The sequence below is a fragment of the Malaclemys terrapin genome, chromosome 3 (assembly GCF_027887155.1).
Source record: "Malaclemys terrapin pileata isolate rMalTer1 chromosome 3, rMalTer1.hap1, whole genome shotgun sequence".
NCBI classification, from domain to species: Eukaryota; Metazoa; Chordata; order Testudines; family Emydidae; genus Malaclemys; species Malaclemys terrapin.
The window spans coordinates 75,791,096-75,811,877 of NC_071507.1; the positions used below are offsets into that span (position 1 = coordinate 75,791,096).

General features: G+C 39.9%; 1 protein-coding gene across 2 annotated transcripts in view; it reads right to left on the reverse strand.

Moving 5' to 3' along the window:
• Positions 1-773: 773 nt before the first annotated feature.
• Positions 774-20,782, reverse strand: part of ACTN2 (actinin alpha 2) — an 88,460-nt gene continuing 68,451 nt past the window's right edge. For both annotated transcript variants that reach the window (XM_054022266.1, XM_054022265.1), the window contains exons 14-21: positions 20,058-20,198; positions 18,438-18,620; positions 16,616-16,750; positions 15,878-16,057; positions 14,158-14,304; positions 6,108-6,173; positions 4,269-4,427; positions 774-2,135 (exon numbers count right to left, since the gene is read on the reverse strand). In XM_054022266.1, coding sequence (XP_053878241.1) covers positions 1,977-2,135; positions 4,269-4,427; positions 6,108-6,173; positions 14,158-14,304; positions 15,878-16,057; positions 16,616-16,750; positions 18,438-18,620; positions 20,058-20,198 — 1,170 coding nt within the window. In that variant the 3' untranslated portion in view covers positions 774-1,976. The remainder of the gene's footprint in view (positions 2,136-4,268; positions 4,428-6,107; positions 6,174-14,157; positions 14,305-15,877; positions 16,058-16,615; positions 16,751-18,437; positions 18,621-20,057; positions 20,199-20,782) is intronic.

Genomic DNA, 20,782 nt, shown 5'->3' on the forward strand with positions numbered 1-20,782 from the left:
CCTGCTGCCCTCTCCAACCCCTCCTCTCCTTCCTCACTGCCCCTTGGATCCCCTGCCCCATCCAACCATCCTTTCTCCCTGACCGTCCCCCAGAACCCCTGCCCCTGACTTCCCACCGCCCTCCCCATCCAACCCCCCATTTCTTTCCTGACTGCTCCTGCCCAAGACCCCTGCCCCCATTCAACCCCCCGTTACCTGGCCTCTGACCACCCTGACCCCTATCCACACCCCCGCCCCCTGACCACCACCCCAAACTCCCCTGCCCTCTATTCAACCCCCCCTGCTCCCTGCCCCCTTACTGCGCTGCCTGGAGCACCGTTGTCTGGTGGCGCTACAGCTATGCCGCCCAGAGCACCAGGTCAGGCCGCTCTGCAGCTGCGCTGCCGGGCAAGAGCTCACAGCCCCACCACCTAGAGCATTGCGCCGGCGGCGCAGTGAGCTGAGGCTGCTGGGGAGGGGGAACAGAAAGGGAGGGGCCACAGAAGGGGAGGGGCCTGGGGCTAGCCACCCGGGACAGGAGCTCAGGTGCCGGGCAGGAGGGTCCCGCAGGCCATAGTCTGCCCACCTCTGCACTACATCATAGCTGCCCCTCACCAATTAATTTGTTAGCCAGCCAAGACACTGACTCCAGCAATGTTGTGTGCATTGTTCCAACTGGGATAATGAATGGAATGTTTACTCTTTTAAGCAAATGGAGAAATCTATTTCATGCACAGAAAAATTTCTGGTTCTTTAGAGGAAACACTAGATGAATCTCAATGACTGAACCTTCATGAAGTTTCGAAAAGCAGAGTTTATTTAGTAGGCACATCATTGCTTTAGTAGCACTCGATTGTACAGTTCACAACTTCACCATTTGTGAATGTTTTGTTTGGTTACATTGCATTTTTCAGTGTCAGTTAGGATTCAAGTAAAAAAGTGATTGCTTTACTTCTCTACAGGTTGTCAAGATGGAAACATGACTCCGGTAAAACAAACTAGCATATGGTAGCAGAACTGCCATTCAACAGAAGTGAAGACAAACTATAATCTGAATTCTGTATGTGACATACAGTTAAAACTGCAACACAACCATACTCAGCTAGTTCAGATAGGATTTTGCATCTCGTGGGATGATGCAGGTTGTTCACTAAAACAAAGAACTGGCTTTCACACAGTGGAAAACAAAGAATCTATTCAAAATAGACATGACTGAGGGTTTCAAAATAATACAACTTACATGTATTAGCTTCCTTACTATTTCCTGATTGTGAAAGTTGTGCTCTCTCAGCTGCAAAGTAAAAGGCTTAAAAGGAAAAGTACTGCTTGTTGATTTATTACGATTATAATTATTATGAGTTTGCAGGATTATGCTTCTGATGTTACAGCTCTGTGTTAATAGAAAACAACCTTTAAAAGATATAAAAATACAGTTTGTGATTATTTTAGTGGTTAAGTATTTTACTTGATGGGTATTTTTCTTCTCTGAAAAGTTGCATTGTTCATTTTATTAAACTCCACCTGTGGAAGCATATAAAACCGTAAAATCTGTAAAGTAATATTTTTATATGAAAGAAAAAAGTATGACTTCTAACATGGAGCTCTATGAACATAGTAAAAGCAGCATATATAGGATGAAGAATTTTTGAAAATGGCAAAATATTTTGTTAGTCTTGATAGTTTCTATTTTCACAAGCTTTAATTTCTTTTATCTGAATGGGTCTCAAATTTAATACATTTTTTAAATTAGGGATTCACCTTTTCTTTAAAATACATTTTAATAATATATAGGCCAGATAAACTAATACCATCAATTCAGATACCTACTAGTGCTGCACACTGAAATATATGCTAGTTATTTGCATTCCTAATATTCGACACTGAATGTACCTACTATATTAGTAAAAATCATTTTGTCAAAGCTTTCAAGAAGCAAACTGGGAAATCAGGGTTGTTGTTTTTTCCAACGCAGACAATGAGTACAGCCAATTACTGAATTACAGGTCACTTTCTCCATACAATGCTGATGAAAATGAGGTATAATCCAGAGCTCCAGGAACAGCACCTGGACCAGAGTAGGCAGGCATTCTTCTGATGCAATACTGAGCTTGTTCAGAAGGCAGTTCTCTCCGCAGCTCCTCGGCGAGAATATAAGGCTGAAAAAAAAAGTTATTTTTTAAAAAACCCAGATACAGAACAGATTATTTAACAGATTTTTATTTGTGTATCTTATAGAACTAATATTAATAAACTAGGACTTCCTGCCTAACCAAGAATATTTCTCCTGCTGAGTCGTAACTTCAACCATTAGCTGGTAGGAATAATCCTCTCAGCAAACAGGCAGGGTCAAAGTCTAGCCTTAGTTATACACCGTTGACTTCAATATTATAATAAGTTTCTAGACAAACATTTTTATTATAATAATTACTGCTTTCAATTTAGAATGACATAAAAAAGCACCTATTTGCCACTCTGGACACCTGTGACATTATTTAAAACAACAGCAAAATGTCCATATCTCGCTTTCTTGGGAATTCGGTTTGATCTTCAGCACAAACTCCTATTTGAAATGTGTTTGGAATTCAAAGTCTAGTCCTTATTAGTCGAGATCACAAAATCAGTATCAGGGGCCAGACTGAGTCTGCCCCATGGTATTGCAGTCCTGTTCTCGCCTGAGCACAGAACTGCTTGCTGGCAGCACTCTCTGGGACACAGTCACAGACTACTCCAAAAGGGAGTGAGTTATGAAACACTTTTCTTCCCTATCACACGTTCCTCAACTCCTACTCTTGCATTGCCCTGGCCAGCAGAGCTGGCTGTGGAGAGGAGAACATGCTCCACATTCCTTGGGAGATGTGCAGCCATTTCATTCCCTGTATGTGCCCAGTGGCTGAAGGAAGGATAGTGCTTCCCAGAACTCTCCTGGGGGAGGCAGCTCCATATCACCCCATGGTATTTTGCTCAGCCAAAATTCTCATCTCAGCCACATCCAGGCAATGCCATGGAAGTCAGAAAAGGGTTTATGAAGAGGATTTTACCCCCTTAAATCAATACTGTTCCATGGATATGCATGAGCAGAGCACGACCACTGTATATGCAGCTGTGTCAGCTGAGCAAAAACTATTCAGTGCATCTTATCTTATCAGAGAATCACAGAAGTGTAGGACTAGAAGGGACCTCAATGGATCATCTAGTCCAGTCCCCTGCACTCAAGACAGGACTATATAATAACTAGACCACCCCTGACAGGTGTATGTCTAACATGTTCTTAAAAATCTCCAATGATGGAGATTCCACAACCTCCGTAGGCAATTTATTCCAGTGTTTAACCACCCTGACCATTAAGAAGTTTTTCCTAATGTCCAACCTAAACCTTCCTGGCTGCAATTTATGACCATTGCTTCTTGTCCTATCCTCAGAGGTTAACAAGAACAATTTTTATGCCTCCTCCTTGTCACAACCTTTTATGTACTTGAAAACTGTTATGTCCCCTCTCAGTCTTCTCTTTCCCAGACTAAACAAACCCAATTTTTTCAATCTTTCCTCTTAGGTCATGTTTCCTAGACCTTTAATCATTTTTGTTGCCCTTCTTTGGACTTTCTCCAATTTGTCCACATCTTTCCTGAAATGTGGCACCCAGAATTGGACACAATACTCCACTTGAGGCCTTATCAGTGTGAAGTAGAGCAGAAGAATTACTTCTTGTGTCTTCTTACAACACTCCTGCTAATACATCCCTGAATGATGTTCATTTTATTGCAACAGTGTTACACTACTGACCACATTTAACTTGTGATCCACTGTGACCCCCATCCCTTTCCACTGTAATCTTCCCATTTTGTATGTGTGCAATTGATTGTTCCTTCCTACGTGGAGTACTTTGCCTTTGTCCTTATTGAATTTCATCCTATTTCCTTAAGACCATTTCTCCAGATCATTTTGAATTTTAATCCTATCCTCCAAAGCACTTGCAACCCCTTCCAGCTTGGTATCATCCGCAAACTTTATAAGTGTACTCTCTGTGCCATTATCTACATGTTATGTTAGTTCTTTGTGATGTGAAGGAATAAAGACCCAGCTTTGAATTCCACTCACGTTCCTGTTAGAAGCTTGGGTCAAAGTACAAACCAGTACCACAAGAATGAATGGTGAGCGCTTTAGTCTTCTTAATGAAAAACAGACCCTAGATATACTAGGCATTTTGTGCAAGACTTTCATCAAAGGAAGGTTAAACAACACTGCTATTGAAATACAGGGAATTCCTTACAGCTAGGAACAAAAGGACAGACCTTATCTGAAGCTAGGATTCTGAAAGAAGCTATGACTTGCTCAGCTGTGTCTGTGTCCGCAGTCTCCCTGGTCATGAAGTCAATGAAGGACTGGAAAGAGACGGTTCCCTGTCCATTGGGATCAACCAGGGACATAATTCGGGCAAACTCTGCCTCACCCTTTGATGAAATTCAAAAAGAAAAAGACAGTAACTGTAAAACCAAACTTCAACATAATGTATCTCTATGACATACTACTAGAGGCTCTGGGTAAAAATTATAAAAATACTTAAGTGACTCAGAAGCCTAAGTCTCATTTTCAAAATTTATTTAGGAGCTTAAATGTGACTGAAAGTCAATAGGACTTAGGAGCAAAAGTTCCTACATCACTCTTGAAAATGGGATTTAGGCACTTTTGAAAATGTCCTAAAAGCATGGTATGTGCCCTTCAATTAACTTTCTGCTTCCTGAAATATTTTCTACACTAAATCTAAATTATTTTTAATAGATCACTAATTTCCATCTTTTTCAAAAATAGTGACATGATATAGTTTTGACTTAATCCTTTATTTAAAAAATCTTCTCTCTGTTTTTAGCACTCTATCAAGCTCCTCTCTTACTAGCGGCTCAGTCCTGAAAAGAGCTGAGCACTCTCGCCTCAGTCCAGTAAAGCACTTAATCAGCATATGCTGAACTTAAGTTGCACTGAGTCCTTGGCCTTGACCAGGGTAAGTGAAGCTGCCTGGGTATATGATACACATTCATACACCAGCGTCTCCCTTCTTACAAATGGAGTGAAAAGTTTGTTTATCTTTTCCATTTCTCTTCCTTTGTATAGTATGACTAGTCTCCAGAGGTTTCACTTTCTCTTTATAATTAGTATCACTTTCTGCACTACCATAACAAGGCTGTTGCATTTGGGACAACATTGAAGAGGAATGGTTAAACATATTCAAAAGTAATGAAAACATTTTGATTCTTATTACATTTGAAAAGTGCCCTCTCACACATTTTTTCAAACAGAATCTAAATTTGGGGCCTAAACTGAGCTGTTAGGTAATGCAAAGTGTTCAATTCATGTTCAATTCTGCTCAATGTCATACTGGTTTCTCTATTCTGTTCAAAGATATGTTAAATTCACATGTTCAAAGAATAAATTGATACTATCATCTCTTCTAAATCTGATCTTGCTCCCACTGAAGTATATGAATAAAAATTAACTCTGCACAGATGGACCCTTGCATCAGTGTGGTACGACAATGACATTAAAGAGGCTTTGACCCACACAGAGCAGCTTGCAGGATTCGGGCCTTTCTTAGCAATTAACATACACTTTGTTATTATGGTATCTACATTTGGCAGAAACAATTATTAAAATAATCTCCCTAATACATGGCAACAATTAAATTTATTCCTAAGATTTTTTTTCAGTAACAAGGGAATGAAAAATGTAGAGATCTTAAATAAATAAATCTCAACCCTGCAGTTTGCTTTCAAGAATTAGGAGTATTAAAAAGCCTCAGAATAATTCTCTCTCATGCAGACAAAAAGCTAATTTATACATCAATAAACTGAAAGGACTTAATTGTATATTTATTTGATACAATGTAAATTTCTTGGAATATACTTCATAAATCAAAGCTAAATGCATCAAACCATAAAATAGGTGTCTTCAGGGGGTATATTTTTACTTTTAATGTTTTTTACCTTTTTAAAGTATAGAAAAAAATTGGAATTGATAGGCAAAGTGTAAATATTATTGTTTGTAGTATGTGCAAACTATAGTAACCTTTAATGCTGACGGGGTTAGCATTATTACCGATATGCAAAACCAATTTCATTGTATCTTAAAATTCATACCAAATCATAACCCATTGAAATTAAGCAAGCTCTGAAATCATCATGGTCCATCAGCCCATTCTTCTTCTATTGATCCAAGTAGCATCAGGAATATATGAGGGAAGGTTTGAGATATCAAAGACAGGCAGGAGACCATCACCATTTCCATACAGATGACAAATGTGCATCATCAGAAGATTGGATCCATGGAACGAGAGGATGTTCATTGGAGGTATTGCCAAAACAGGTCATGAGGAGCACCATCAATTTAAAGGAGGAAGAAGTAGCTAACACATAACGCACATGAAACAGACACACCACAGAGAATGATACCAAAAAAGGGGTGGGTTGAGTACAACATATGAACAGACAGCGCACAACCAGAAAGGAGAGAGAGGCAAGGAGAAAAGTTTGTCACTGAACTAGCCAAAGTCAGGAAAGGCAGGCTGGTTCATTGTGATACACCATACTTTTTAGGTTTCAGTGTTGGAAGGTTTATTAGAAACTATAATACTTTTTAGTGACTAGCAGTCTAGAAATGTTTGCATTTTGAAAATACTGTACTCGTGAGCCAAGGCACACTGAGCTGTGTGCTGCCACATGGGAAGCGAATTCAAGAATTCTCTCTCCTCTGATCTCTAGCTAATGGGACTCTGAGTACAATAGAGATATTAACCAGTGGGGTCGATGGAGGAAAAGTGTACTGTTTTGTATCCAACAGAAGTTGGTCAATGGCAGATCTCTTGTTAAAGGAGGATGTCCATATTCTCAGCAGCAGGGTGAGTGGGGCATTCATGGCTAATTGCACAGAGTGGACATTAAAATGGGGTAGTGGTAGAAGACATGGGCAAAGGTCTATGTGTACTAAGAACACCCAAACAGCCAGTGAGGAACCCTGGTGTCATGGGTCCTCCTTGAGGGAGAGGGAGGGCTCCTGCTTGGAAGTATGAGCAGGAGACAATGGGCAACATGAACGTGTGATGGAAAAGGCAGCAGTGACCCACTGTGGCTCATTAGAATCCAAGTAGACTACCTTGGATCACACAAAAGCAGCAAAATGCAAACATTTTTTAAATCAGCTACATTTGAGTTTAAACCCAGGTCTCTTTAGGCTAGTATTATACCAGTCTATTTGAAAATAGTAATATGTTAGTTTTCTCTACCTGCAGGTCATTTCCAACCTGTCCTAGACTGATGAGGCAGGCTTTAAATGCATCAGGCTGTAGATCGCCAGATTCATCCTAGTATCACATCATGCATGCAGAATGTGCAAGGAGGAGGGAAAAGTCATAAAGTGGGTTAGTTGGCTAGTAAAGAACTCTGCAAAGTCATATCAATAATGAGTTGTTAAGATGGAATCTAACTAATAAAAAAAGGAAGATTCATTTTCATTGTTTACTTTTTTCAGGAGATCTTAGCTGTTGATATTATGTGGCTTGATCCATAGCTTGTTGAAGTCAATTGAAAGGCTCCCATTTGACTTTAATGAGCTTTGGATCAGACCCACTGTGTGCTTGTTTACTGGTGTATTATTTTGAATGATTTGATAGCCTCATTGGTTTCATGAGTTTGGGGATTTGTTTGTTTGGTTTTTTTTTTTACTCCAACTACAGTGTTGAAATGTTGCTTTTATACAAATACCATTATTTTTATTTTTTTCTGCATTTTCTCCGAAGAGGGATTTTTTGTTCTGTATTCTACCATTTTCATCCTTCATTTTCTGTTGCAATACAATTTGTGAGAGATAGTCAATGGATAACTTGATCTGGACAAAACTATTTTCCCACTGGATTAGGGTTGCTGCTTCTCCCTTGATCTGATAATATTTTTAAAAATTTGAGTAAGCATATCTTAGATAAAAGAGAAAAGAATTATATACTCATTAATTCATGGCCTAGATCAAAAAGAAAACCCTGATCAATGACATAACTTGTTTTAAACATTTGTCTTCTTATGACCCATTAAGATGAGGATCTTCTCTGAAAATTTATTATAAAAGTAAAACCATGGGATCCCACGTTTATTGTCTCCCAGTGATGCCAGATCAAATTTGCTCATTTTTTTCCAAGTACATTTTGTTTCTTTAATTACCAACCCAGCAAACTCACCCAGCATTCTCAAAACCAGACTGTTTTCTTTCCTTCCTGTTCACACCTCACCCATAACCCTGACCCAGCTGAGGCATATTATAGATTTAGTTAAGGGGCATGCAATTAAGGTCTGTCCCTAAAATCTGTAAATTGTTTCCCCTGCTGGTCTGACAAAGCCAGAGTTTGTACAACTTTAGATCACAGTTCAAGATCCAACTTTTTTCTGTGGCTTTTACACAAGAGAAAGGATCTCGGTCAGCTGATGAGTAATTTAAAAGGCGGGAGCCAAGCCTTTTTTTTTTTCCGACTCTTGTATAGTTATGTGTTTTGTTAATCATACATGGTATTAAGAGATGTACTGGGTGCATTTTATAAATTAAATAAATAAATTGGTGCCATAATCAGTTCCTGACCACCAACATTTTAAAGAGATAAGTAGGCGATTATGTTGGCTCTCTCTGCTGTCAACCTCCCACAGCTCCACTGTGTGAAGGTGAGAAAGAGCAGTACAATGCCGATAACCAGAGATAAAGCAGGATGAAAATTTCGAGGGGGGTTGTTGAAACTAGTAATTACCAGCAAATCCTTCCCTTAATTTCAGTCAGATTTTATGGGCTAGTATTTGCTGGACAGAATCAGATTTCAAACAATTCACAGAGCATTTCTCTTAGCATGTCAATCAGTGCTGGCTCATAACTCTCCAGACTCACCCCCCGTCAGCTCCAGGGCCAAGTTACACCAGGGAGCTGAGCTCATTTATTTATAAGGGCACAAATCACAGTGTTCCTTAAATCAAAACAATATGAAAATAGGAACGAACGGCCAAATCCAGTCCCTCTCTCTACAAGCATAAAGGATCTGGCCAGTGGAGGAACTAGGCCATTCGACCACACATGGTTTGGTGGGGGACAAAATTTGTGCAGGCACTCCTGCATGGTGTACAACCCAGCTGTTGCTGTGCAGCAGCTGTGTGGGGGCAGATTGAGGGAGGGGAAGTGTGAGGCTAGTGGATTCACTGCTACATGTATCTATCAATCATTCCTTCTGCAGAGGACAGGGAGAAGGTTGTACAACAGCTAGTATCCACTTCATCAGCTGGGTGGGATTCCCCAGTGTACGGCCCAGTTGCTTGTGCTATGTACTGGGGCAGGATCCGAGGCTTAGTTAATTTTGTAATATGCATCAGTCCTGGTCCAGGAAAGACATATCTGCCTCTGCCATACACCAAAGCCACATAACTGCATGGGATATGAAGATACTTTACAATTAAGTCATAGATTTCTTTATATTGCCTTCTTCATTTTAAAATAAAGTGCAAGGGGTTATTCACAGAGAAAAAGTTCTTTGTATTATTTATATTTTTGTTATGGGACAACATTAAATATTTAATTATGTTTTTAAAAGGATATAAAATAACTTTTCCTGTTCATCCTGTTTAGCCAACCCAGAAAAAACACACTGACGTTCCCCATCTAGTTTCACTACTAGCCCCCTGAAACTTGTCCTTTTCCCTCTGTAATTTATACACAGCTTTACACAAATACAAACTTCCAAGCCACAGTAATGCATTCTCAAATGTGTTCTTTGGTATCCTGAATGTTAATTTATCTATATAAGCTTGTTGATGTGAATCCTTTTATAGGGAGCTGTTGTTTTTACTGTTAGATAAACCTATACAATCATATCTTTCTACTGTTTTCCATGCAGAGCTCCCATTTGAAATCAATGGTTTCACAAAAATCGAAAGTAGAATATGGCCCACATTTACTGACATTAACACGGAACACAGCCAATTCAATATTTATGATATTGCAGGTGTAGCTGCAGTAGATATTTTATCATATGCTTTGCAATTAGGGTTTATTAAAACATATTGAATCTGAAAAAGTAATCTGGAAACCATAAAGGGATTGAGAAGCACTGATTGCCAACATACACATTTCATCTGTGCATGATAAATCAATTAGACACCATTTGGAGCATCCAAAAAAATCTTGTTATATTTCAAATAAATTGTACCCCATATCTCCTTTATGTCTTTCTATTGCAGTACAAGGAATATAACAGTTTGGCAGCAGATTCCTATATTATACTTGGAGCTTGATTGTGTCTTTAGTCATAGCCCTGAGCAAGGAGTGGTGTGCCTTCTCGGGTGCCCCAGGAGGTACCATGCCACAACAACAACTGTCTGAGACAGTAAATTATGACCTCTCCTGTAGCAAGGGGGAAGCAGGGAGGGAATTAGAAATAAATAAATTTATTTTAATTTATTTATTTCTAATTCCCTCCCTGCTTCCCCTTTGCTACAGGAGAGGTCATAATTTACTATTGGCCTATAGCTAAGGCAATTTATGACACCTGTATGGTTCAGCTGTGCTGGTTGATGCACTGGGGATGGATGGAAACTCTCTCTGCCCCTTTGCTTCAAGTGCATGTGACACACCTTACGCCAGCACACCCAGACCCAAAGCTCACTATTTCAGCAGACGTCTAAAGGGATAACTCACTTCTCCTAACTCCCCTGTGTGAGTCTGTAGTCCAAGACAAAATCTAGTCCTTTGCATTTTAAATAGTATGCAGTTTCTCTTTCCAATAGTCAAGACATACAGAGGCCACTTAAAATAATATGGGCCTGATCCTCATGCCCTTCCTCAAACAGATCAAGACTGGAGACTCAGGCCCTGTAATAGTAATGGAGTTTGAATGGTAAGATAATTATGATTTTGAATATTTGCCCTTTTTTTTTCTCCTGGAGAGGAAAAAAGGAGTTCCCCTCTCAAATTTATATCTCATTGAAGCGGTTCTTGGCAGTCATCTATAAACTGTTTAGTTTCATGCAGATCAAAATGAACTATTAAAAGTGGAGTTTTTAGTGATTCTGCACATTGATACTCTATTATATTCACGCACATGTGCACAGTTCCAAACATTAAGATCTGATTTAAACTGGAAAAGTGCCAGGAAACTTAGAGCTCAGGCATCCATAACTGACCCTGTTGTGTTAAAATAGTTAAAATCTACTTGTCAGGAATGGTTTTCAGTTTCTGGATTCTTGCTGATTGTTTGTCACTGAACTGCACTCTTTAATTCTATTTATTTTTCTAAATGCCCCATCCATTCAGTACCACGGTTAGCAACAATAGTCGATTACAGTAGTTATAAAGCTAACAACAAATCTATACTGTAACTCTTTCTTAACGGGAAGGAAAATACTGGCAGTACCTGTTTCAAATATGCACGTGTTTTAAAGATTTAGAAGCAAATATATTCATTTAGCTAAAGAAAATATGTCAGCAAACCTCAGAACATAATGTTTATTTTAAAGATCTCTACACCCATTTCTGCTCTCTGCCTCACAGGGGGAATATGATGCCTTTGATGTTACAGAAATACATTTGGATGATCCAATTTCATTCACCCCGATTCCAGATTTCATAGCAGAGTCCAAATCTGCCTTATCGCTGTAAACAGCCAGTTTAGAGGATTGATAATTGTGTGTACTTGAAGAAACTCTGAAGCAGAGTTGATACATTTTACTCTCTGACATTGAATGTTTAAGTTTGGTAGGATGAAGGGAAGGTATAAAATTGAAAAAGAAGCTTCAGTCTCTCACATGTGTTTGTTCAATGAAAAAGGTTTGCCTCCTTCTAGTCTGTGTAGACTGAGTCACATTTGCCCACTATTTTATACCTTAATAAGGGCTGGTCTACACTAACATTTAATTCACACCAAGCTGAGGTGTGAATCTAGCCTGAACTAGCCTACTGCGCACTAACTGTCTGTGTGGACCCTGCTACTGCGCATTAACAATTCTTTAGTGTGCTTTGAAACAGCTTCCCTTTTAGCACTATTTGTTGCACACAGGAAGCCTGACTTAGTAGCTGAGTTTTCAAATTTTGCCTCCTTTTCTTAAATTTGTACACTGGAGAATGTTAACTACTCTCTAGGCCTTCGGCCTTACCTTCTTTCTTAGGGTCACATGCTCCCCACCCTGACTAAAGTTGCGTGGAAGCACCACCTCTCTCCTACACCCTGTTATATAGGCTTTTCTACACTGCAGCTCTGCTATATTGTTTCCTCTGGGACCTGGGGGTGTCTCTGCCAGTTCATGGAAAGACTGCAGATCCATGAGAACAGGGCCAGCTGCCATAGACCTTAACTTGTGCATATCTAGGCCTTCTGCAGCACCAGAAGCATGACAGTCCATTCTGCTGGGCTGCCGCTGCCTGGCAACAGTACCCCCTCCATGGAAAGTTAAAGCCACAGAGCAGACATTCCTGCTCTGAAGGATTGAATAAAAGTTACGGAAGTGCTGGAAATGGCTACACAGTGTGAGTTGTACTATGGCATAGCCACCTTTATCCCTTACTTGCCATACCTCTTCCAAACCTTCTCCACGCTGCGTGAGGGGAGAATATGCTCTTTAAGGAGCTGTCGAATCTTTACACAAAGTTCCTGCTTCCCCATAATGGATTTTTCTGAATTGTAGGTTGTAATTTTTTTGTGGGCCTGATGCTCTGTCTGCTTTTAATGGCTCTAATTGCTCAATTATCTGCTCCAGTGCATTGGGAAAGCCTTTCAGCATATTACTTCTTTCTCACCCTGGGAAAAGCATCTCTGTCTCTATGATATTGTCTTCTCCTTCCTTAGTGAATACAAAGAGGAATTATACTACACTACAATTACATTTAGGGTCTCAATAAAATGAAGTACATCTGTCACTGACTCCTGTGGATCTACCCTCTCCTTGCTTCTATTGTAGATATATGAAAATTCTACTTTTTGTGTGAAGTGCCAGATAACAAATGTTGACTCTCAGGATCCAATATACACCAAGCACAAATCTAGATGCATGTAGCCACTTTGGAGTTGGGGAGCTAAGAAACGGAATATCAGGATGGAGATGAAAGGGAGGAGCTAGCATTGGGCATGGGGTGGACAGAGTCAGGCTGGGAGTCAGTGAAGCTCTCTGGAACCCAGGATAGTTTTCAGGGAATCCAGGTGGTAAGACGGAGAAGGTGAGGAATTCGTACAGAAAGAAGCCAGGGGAGGAGGGGGAGGAGGAAGGAGCAGACTGGTTCTATATTACAGCAGCCATTTTCAGTATTTAAGATTTGCACTGGATTTTGAAGACAGATTTGTATGAGCATCTACCCAGCAAAATTGTGTGTGAATATAGTTTTCCAACTGGGAATGTCATTCACATCCCTATTCTTATGTATGAAAATAACTCTGTTTGCATAAAATAGTTTTGTTTTGTTACTGCATCCATACCTATCTCTTTATTTACCTTTTACACATGCATTTTGATTACTCCTTTAATTTCTTTGATTGCACTGAGAATCACCAGTAGAGCGTGTTACATTCATCCATAAGGATATTTTCTTTCCTACTTTATTCATTTCTAACTAAGGAACTGAAACACACAATCCCTGTGCATAGAAAGGATTTTCTTTGAAAATGATCGCTGCCCCTACTGAGTTGCTTCCTTGAACAGAATATTTCTAGGGGGAAAAGTTATTGATTTTTTCCTTTTTTTCTTTTTGTTATAATGCAGGAGAAATCAAGCCTTACTATGTGACAGCAACCACTGTTGAGAGTGTGTAACAGGCCACTGCTTTACAGTATGGGACCACATCACTTTGTAGCATACACAAAAATATCCAGTCAGTCTCCTGCATTATTTTAACAGGTTGTTACAAGCACTCAATTAGCTGTCATTCTCTCTGAATTTTAATTCCACAGCAAAATTGAAGAGCAGAAATTAATCTTTAAATCATCTGCATAATAAATACTATAGTTTAAAAGAATATGCCTCCTCTTTTTATTTTAGCTTTTTTACTTCAAAAAAATTATCCATTTTTTAGTGCATCCTATTTTTTTTTTTAAAGAGACACTGGTATTTGGAATGCAAAGAAACAATGTTATACTGACTTGCTTTTGGAGAACTGTTAGATGAGAAAGAAGTTGGAGTACTGTACCCTATCAAAGTGATTGAACGATGCTCTGAATTCATTCATTTGTTCTTGGGTGATACCCTTGGCATCTCTTGTAAGGATCTGCGTCTCAATCTCATTGATAGTTCGGGCAATGGTGGTCAGTAAGAGTTCCCATCCAACACGGATATGCTATAGGAGAGAAAACATGGATTCTTTAGCCTGGTAATGAAACCTGAACTCCTAGCATGATAACAAAGACAGTAAGAGAGAAACCAACAATGCAATCTGAAATTATTTATATATTGTTATTGTTATTTGGTGCCACCGCCTGCATGCTACGATTATGGGTACTACAAATATAACAGCATGGGCAGTGGGTATCGTAGGCAGGGGGAGGCTGTGCCTCCCCAAACAGCCGGCGTGGCCCCACCCACAATATGCCCCCAGGCCTCCTTCTGCCTGCGGTTCCCTTCTGTGGCCAAGAGGCTGGGGCAGGCAGGCTGAGGGCCACGGTGTGCACAAGACTCCTGGGCTGGGTCCACACTGGGGCTGCGGGCGCTCTGGTTGCGCCACCTACATGCCCAGTGCCGGAGCTGGGGGCGTTCCAACCATGCTGCCTGCCCACTCGCCCAGCACTGGGGTTGGATGAGATATGGCTGCACCACCAGTGTTGGGACAGAATGCAATCTGGCCATGCCACCCGCCCAGCACTGGGGCTGGGGACGTGGAGGGGGGCAGTGGCCATGGAGGGGTGGGGAGATGTGCTCCAGGCTCCGGCGGGGGAGGGAGGCAAAAGGGGCTGGGCCTCGGGCAGAGCGGGAGGGGCTGTGGGCTAGCCTCCCCCAAGGGCGTGCTCACCTGCCGTCCATGTATACCAGACATGCAAAAAATATCAAATTAGTTCCTAAACTGACACTTGTTCATACCCTCTATTGGTTCTTGATCATAGTGTTCATGTTAGCCATAAAGTCTGATGTTGGCTTAGATGTCAACACTTGGATTCAAGAGCTGTTGTATTTTTGAGCATCAGTTTAATTCTGGACAGTATTTGGCTGACCCAACATGGTTCCCAAGCTTTCCAGTTATAGTCACTTTCCCACCTTGGGCTCCAACTCTTTGAACATTTAAAATCATGAGTTACTTTATACATGTGAGCAGTCTCATTTAGTTCAATGGGACTACTCCTATGTGTCAAGTGACTCATATATATGTGTCAACAGGATTGGAGGCTTGGTTGATAATCTGTCATGGCAAACATGCGGGAAAAGACATGGCTTTATCATGACAAAAATGCGACAACAGTCATAAAAAAAAGGAAAAGTCGTGGCAAACTATATTTAAGAGGAAATTAAGAGGAAAGTCAAATAAATATCTTTTTGTTCCAATTAAAACAATAATATTTAACAGTTCATACCCATATAACAATCCATGTTCCACCCTCCATGAACATATACAGAGTCCACAACGTAAAATGTATAAAGGAGTTTTATGCTCTGATCTTGCAATCAGCTCCATCCAGGACCGGGGTCTTTCTCAGCAGCAGCTGACCAGGTGACAAAGGCCATAAGGCTTCATAATAAAGACCAAAAGTCATGGTTTTGTCACAGGAGTTACAGCCAAGACAAACGGAGCCTTAGTAATGTATATCTTCTGCTGCAAATAAACTAGGAAGTCTGCCAAATTCTTTCCTCTGTTACAACTCCCTCAGACTGGGGGAAGTGGATACATGAACCTAAGAGCACAGAACTGAATTCATAAGTACCTCCATAGTATAACTTGTGTGCTTGTTATCAAACACCAGGGCTTCTTGTATAAGCTGATGGTCTCCTTCCAATTTGTCAATATTGGTTTTGTAGTTGATGATATTGTGTTCATGCTGCTTCAGTTGATTCATCTGGTCCTCCAAGGTCCCTGTCAACTCAATAGAGCTGCGGGCAATTTCCTGTCACACAAAAAGAAACAAAACAATCTAAGCTCCAGGTTTGTTAGTTTGCCACACATTTACATGGAAAACGTAAACTTTTTACACTAAGAATCAGTGGCAATCAAAACTTCCTCCAAACTAGAGAATGTTGTCTGTTGCACACTCATATCTCAGGACAACATTGGGACAATGGTATTTATATAGAAAGACCACAACCAAACTAATATTCATAATCTAGGAGAGGATTTCAAAGGTCCAGCTCCCATGGACTGTTAATGTGAGTCAGGTGCCTATCTGTTCTGTGTGCCTTTGAAAATCACCTCTCTAATGTCCCCATTCACTTCTCAAAAACCTATTCCGAAATGATTTCACCTTGTTAGACAGGTTTTTATTTGCTTTTATAAGCTCTGATTATTTTAGAACCCTTCTTTAAAAGACTTGATTACATTAATGTTGGAGTGCTGGTGCAGGGCACTGAAGGCCACTGATGTTCTGTGTGTACATCAGGGAGTATTCTGAGAAAAATGATATGTGTTCTATTCAACAGCCTCCTCTTGATGCCTCAGTGATACTTGCCTCCATCTTGGTCTGGATCCATGGCCCAACGACATTGGCCTGAGCAGCAAATTGGCGACGCAGACGTTCATTAGCATGCTGACGGGCTAGCTCCTCCTGCAAACATTGATCCCTCACGGGCACAAGTTGTTTCACCTGCCCGTGCACAAAAGAAATGAGGGTTGATAAGATTAGATCATACTTGTAAAAATAATGTAGCACAAACTGATGGTTTCCTAACCTCAGTTTCCCCCGCTTCCTCTGTCACCCCCTAGCGCTATTTAGTGAGCAGGTGTATTTCATTATCTGAAATGCTTATTTGCTTTCAATCATGAGAAAACTTTGTGGAGTCTTTGACTGTTTCAACTAATGTTTACATGTGGCCTGTTCTGTATTTCTTACTTGAATTTTTGTATGGTTCTTTAGGTAGTAGAACTATTGAAATGAAGAGATGTGCTGTACAATGAAACAACAGGTACTGACTTCTCTTTTTTAGTGAATATTAAGCATTATTGACCCACAAAATAAATACTGACTGAGGTGAAGCCATGCCCTTCCAGCTTGACTGTGAACCACTGATAACTGCTCTCTGGGAATGGTTTTCCAACTAGGCATGCACCCATCTTATAGTAGCTCCATCTAGGTTGTATTTCCCTAGTTTGTTTATGAGATGGTCATGTGAGACAGTATCAAAAGCCTAAAGTCAAGATATACCACATCTACCACTTCCCCTCTTCCATGAGGCTTTTTGCTCTGTTAAAAGCAAGCTGTTAGGTTGGCTTGATATGATTTATTCTTGACAAATCCATGCTGTTACTTATCACCTTATTATCTTCTAAAGGTGTTTGCTAACTGATTGCTTAATTATTTGCTCCAATATCTTTCTGGGCATATGCTTGAGCATTTTGAAACCAGTCAGGCTGGAAGTGTGACCAGAAAGAATGACTTTTAAGGAAAAGAAAATCTAATTTCTGACTAGATTTAAATTTCAGACTTTTTAACCTTGATCTAGTTACTACACTGTTTCTCCTGTTGAAAAAAAAAAACAGGCTATTTTAAGCATATTCAATTCTCTATTAGTCTCACTTAGCTTTAAACAGTAATTGACAGGCAACATTACATTCAAGCAGAGCCATGAAGGTAGATTCAAATGAGATGTGTTAGACCACCTCCACAATGTGGTTCTAAAAGCTTCAATGGGAGCAGAACTGGTTCCCTGACCTGTGTACTTTCAGTTATTAATTATATAGTCACGTGACTGGGAAGACCAGTTGCAATTCAGAGAACTGTAATGCTATTGTATAATTAAAATTAATATAACCCCATGAAAAACATTTAAAATGTTTTAAATATATCATAGAAACTAACACTGGGCCCAAATTTTCCTTGCAGTTGTACATCAGTTACCCCACAGACCTACTAAATATTGAGTTGAAACTTATTTAAAATGTTAAATGTGGCTGTAACTGTCATTTTGTATTTTTTCAATATCCTTCCGTACTACGTTTCTCCATAATACATAGGTAGGCTTTTTTTCTACACAAGCCATAATGATAACCATGCTTCTTCTAGCCAATAGCCTAATTTTATGTTGACATACCTTTCTGCTATCCAGACTAGCCAAGATTTTTAAGAAAGAGCTTTCATTATGGGGCTGTTCCTGTTTTTACTCATTGATTGCAGGGAGAGTTTTGCCTGAGTGAATGCTGTTGGATCAGCCCAGATATTAGACTTTTTTTCTCTTTTTGGTAATTCATGACAACTTCTGGACAGTCAGAGTGGGTCTCTGTTCCAACCAAAACATTATTCCTGCAATGTCATTTCCACCTTTAGCATACAATACCTTATCCCACTTGGCACGGATTTCATCCATAGTGATGGTGCTGTAAGGATTGCTTGCACTTATTCTGATGTTGTAACTCTGAATAACCTTCTCAACTTCATTCTGGATCGACAGGATAGCCTGTCTTTCACCGTCTGCCTCTGGCAGAGTGGCTTTAAACTGATCATGGGCAGTGATTAAACTCTGGAATCAGAAATAAAGGGGGAAAGAATAAGGATTTTTGTTGTAGTGTCAGTTCTATGATCTTGAGGACCTGATATAAATAATTGTATTTCCTCCCCAAATACATTGCACACATGGGGTGAAACCCTGACCCTATGGAAGTCAATGGCAAAATTCCAGTGGAGACAGAATTTCACCTATAGGATCACCTCAAAAAAGACAGAACTTGCAATAAGGTGATTTTTGGGGTAGCAGACCATATTTTGCTGGTTTTGAAGTATTTAAGAGACAATGTGAAGATGAAAATGATTCATTTCTGAAAAACATTTCTTTACCTGCGTTTCTAACAACATACGATATTAAGAATGCAAATGAAAAAAACTAATTTAATTTTCATACTGTGTTGCACTTCACTCACTCTGAATAGTAAAACCTGACAGATAAGTTTCACTTTGTTTTTCATGCTTCTTTTGATGGTTTTCAGTACTGTGCTATTTGGGTTTCCAATACTGCAAGTGAATATTATCCTCTTTCCTTTCCCCCACTAAATTTAAAAAAATTGACAAGTTTTCTACTCACCCTAACTTCGCCCTGTTTAAAAGTAAAAAGTAATTAGAGCCCTGACACTTCTTTGGAATGCTCTTACTTGGAGCCCTGTGTCCATATGGAGTCTCAATGAAGTCAGTGTGACTCCGCATAGGCAAAGGGGTCTGCCCTAGCGGTCATGATACAGCATCTGGGCCTAAATACTTGAGAGCATCCCTTTAAATACAACTGCACAAATATACCACTAATGTTGAATGCAACTGAACAAATGACAAAATTAATTCCTTTAATTACTTTCACAACAAGCCACCATGCACAATGAACAGCCTGATTCTCATTTATACTAAGACCCTTATACACTAATCTGGTAATATAAAGTGGTCTTAAAGTGGGTGGAAATGTAAATTATGCCTTGCCTTTAATGAGACACACCAGTAAAGTGTCAGGTTCCACAAAGTTGCCTTTATTATTAGGTTAACATTAGTGCAGTCAGATATGACTGTTCTGGGCCAAATCCCATACACTGTGACTACTCAAGGCCACCAATCCCACCTAGCTAGTGTCATAAAGCCCCAAACAACCACCAAGCGCCATATAATGAGAAATGCAAAGAGACACTGTGTTCCCAAGTTCTGCTTTCCACATGGTTTGCCTGCCTTCTTATCTCTGGCTAAGGGCTCCTTCCAAGGGGAGAAGTACTGCAGCCAGTTGCCTTAAAAGGCCATGTCTGCATATAGGTTATCACTTTTATGCTCACAGATGAGTGGGAAAGGACATTCTCTGCCAGAAAGATAGCTTATAGGCAGGATATGTTTTCATCTACACATGTTGACAATGTCCATTTAGTGAGAGGGAAGGCTTCCCTTTCTTGACTTCCTGAGGATGGCAAACCAAAAACATACTACCATTTACCTGAATTTCCTCTATGCTATGAACAATAAACATGTCCTGTAGGTCTTCCATAGCACCTTCCATCCAGTTGTTGAATGGAGCAGCTCTCTTGGCAAACTCCAGGTGAAGCTGATCAATTGTTTCCAGCAATTTCTCTGTCCTCTGTTAAGTCCAGTAAATGCACACAAACAAATTCATTGTTACCAAGTTGAAAGCTAATTCTATGCACATACAGATAGTATCCCTGTTACCTTGGGCATACATTTTCAAAAGTGACTGATGATTTTGGACGCCTTATTTGCTGGCTGCCCAACCTGAGATATCTTAAAAGATGCCACTGAAGTCAGTGAGACTACTCACATTAAAATTATTTTCATGTTAAACTTACATAAACTTAAGAATGTGCATAAGACTGTGTAGGATCAGGGCCTAAGTGCTTTTTTTTGCCATTTATTGCATTTTAAATATTTTCTGATAATCTGATCTATAAAATGAACAAATTAAATTGCACTAATTGTAAATGAATGGCCTGCTTTAATAATTTCTTTCATGTATGAAATGGAGCAGTAACATATACATGTCACATTTGAGCCCAGAGATGTATGTAGGTGGCTTCCACTGATCTCAGGGGAAGCCATGAAGATACATCCTAGGGCTTTTAGTAAATTGGATCTCACTGCTTTGGAACCTCCATCACCAGAGAGACTGGCCACTGGCCTACTGCTCAAACTGAGTTTTGCTGCAGT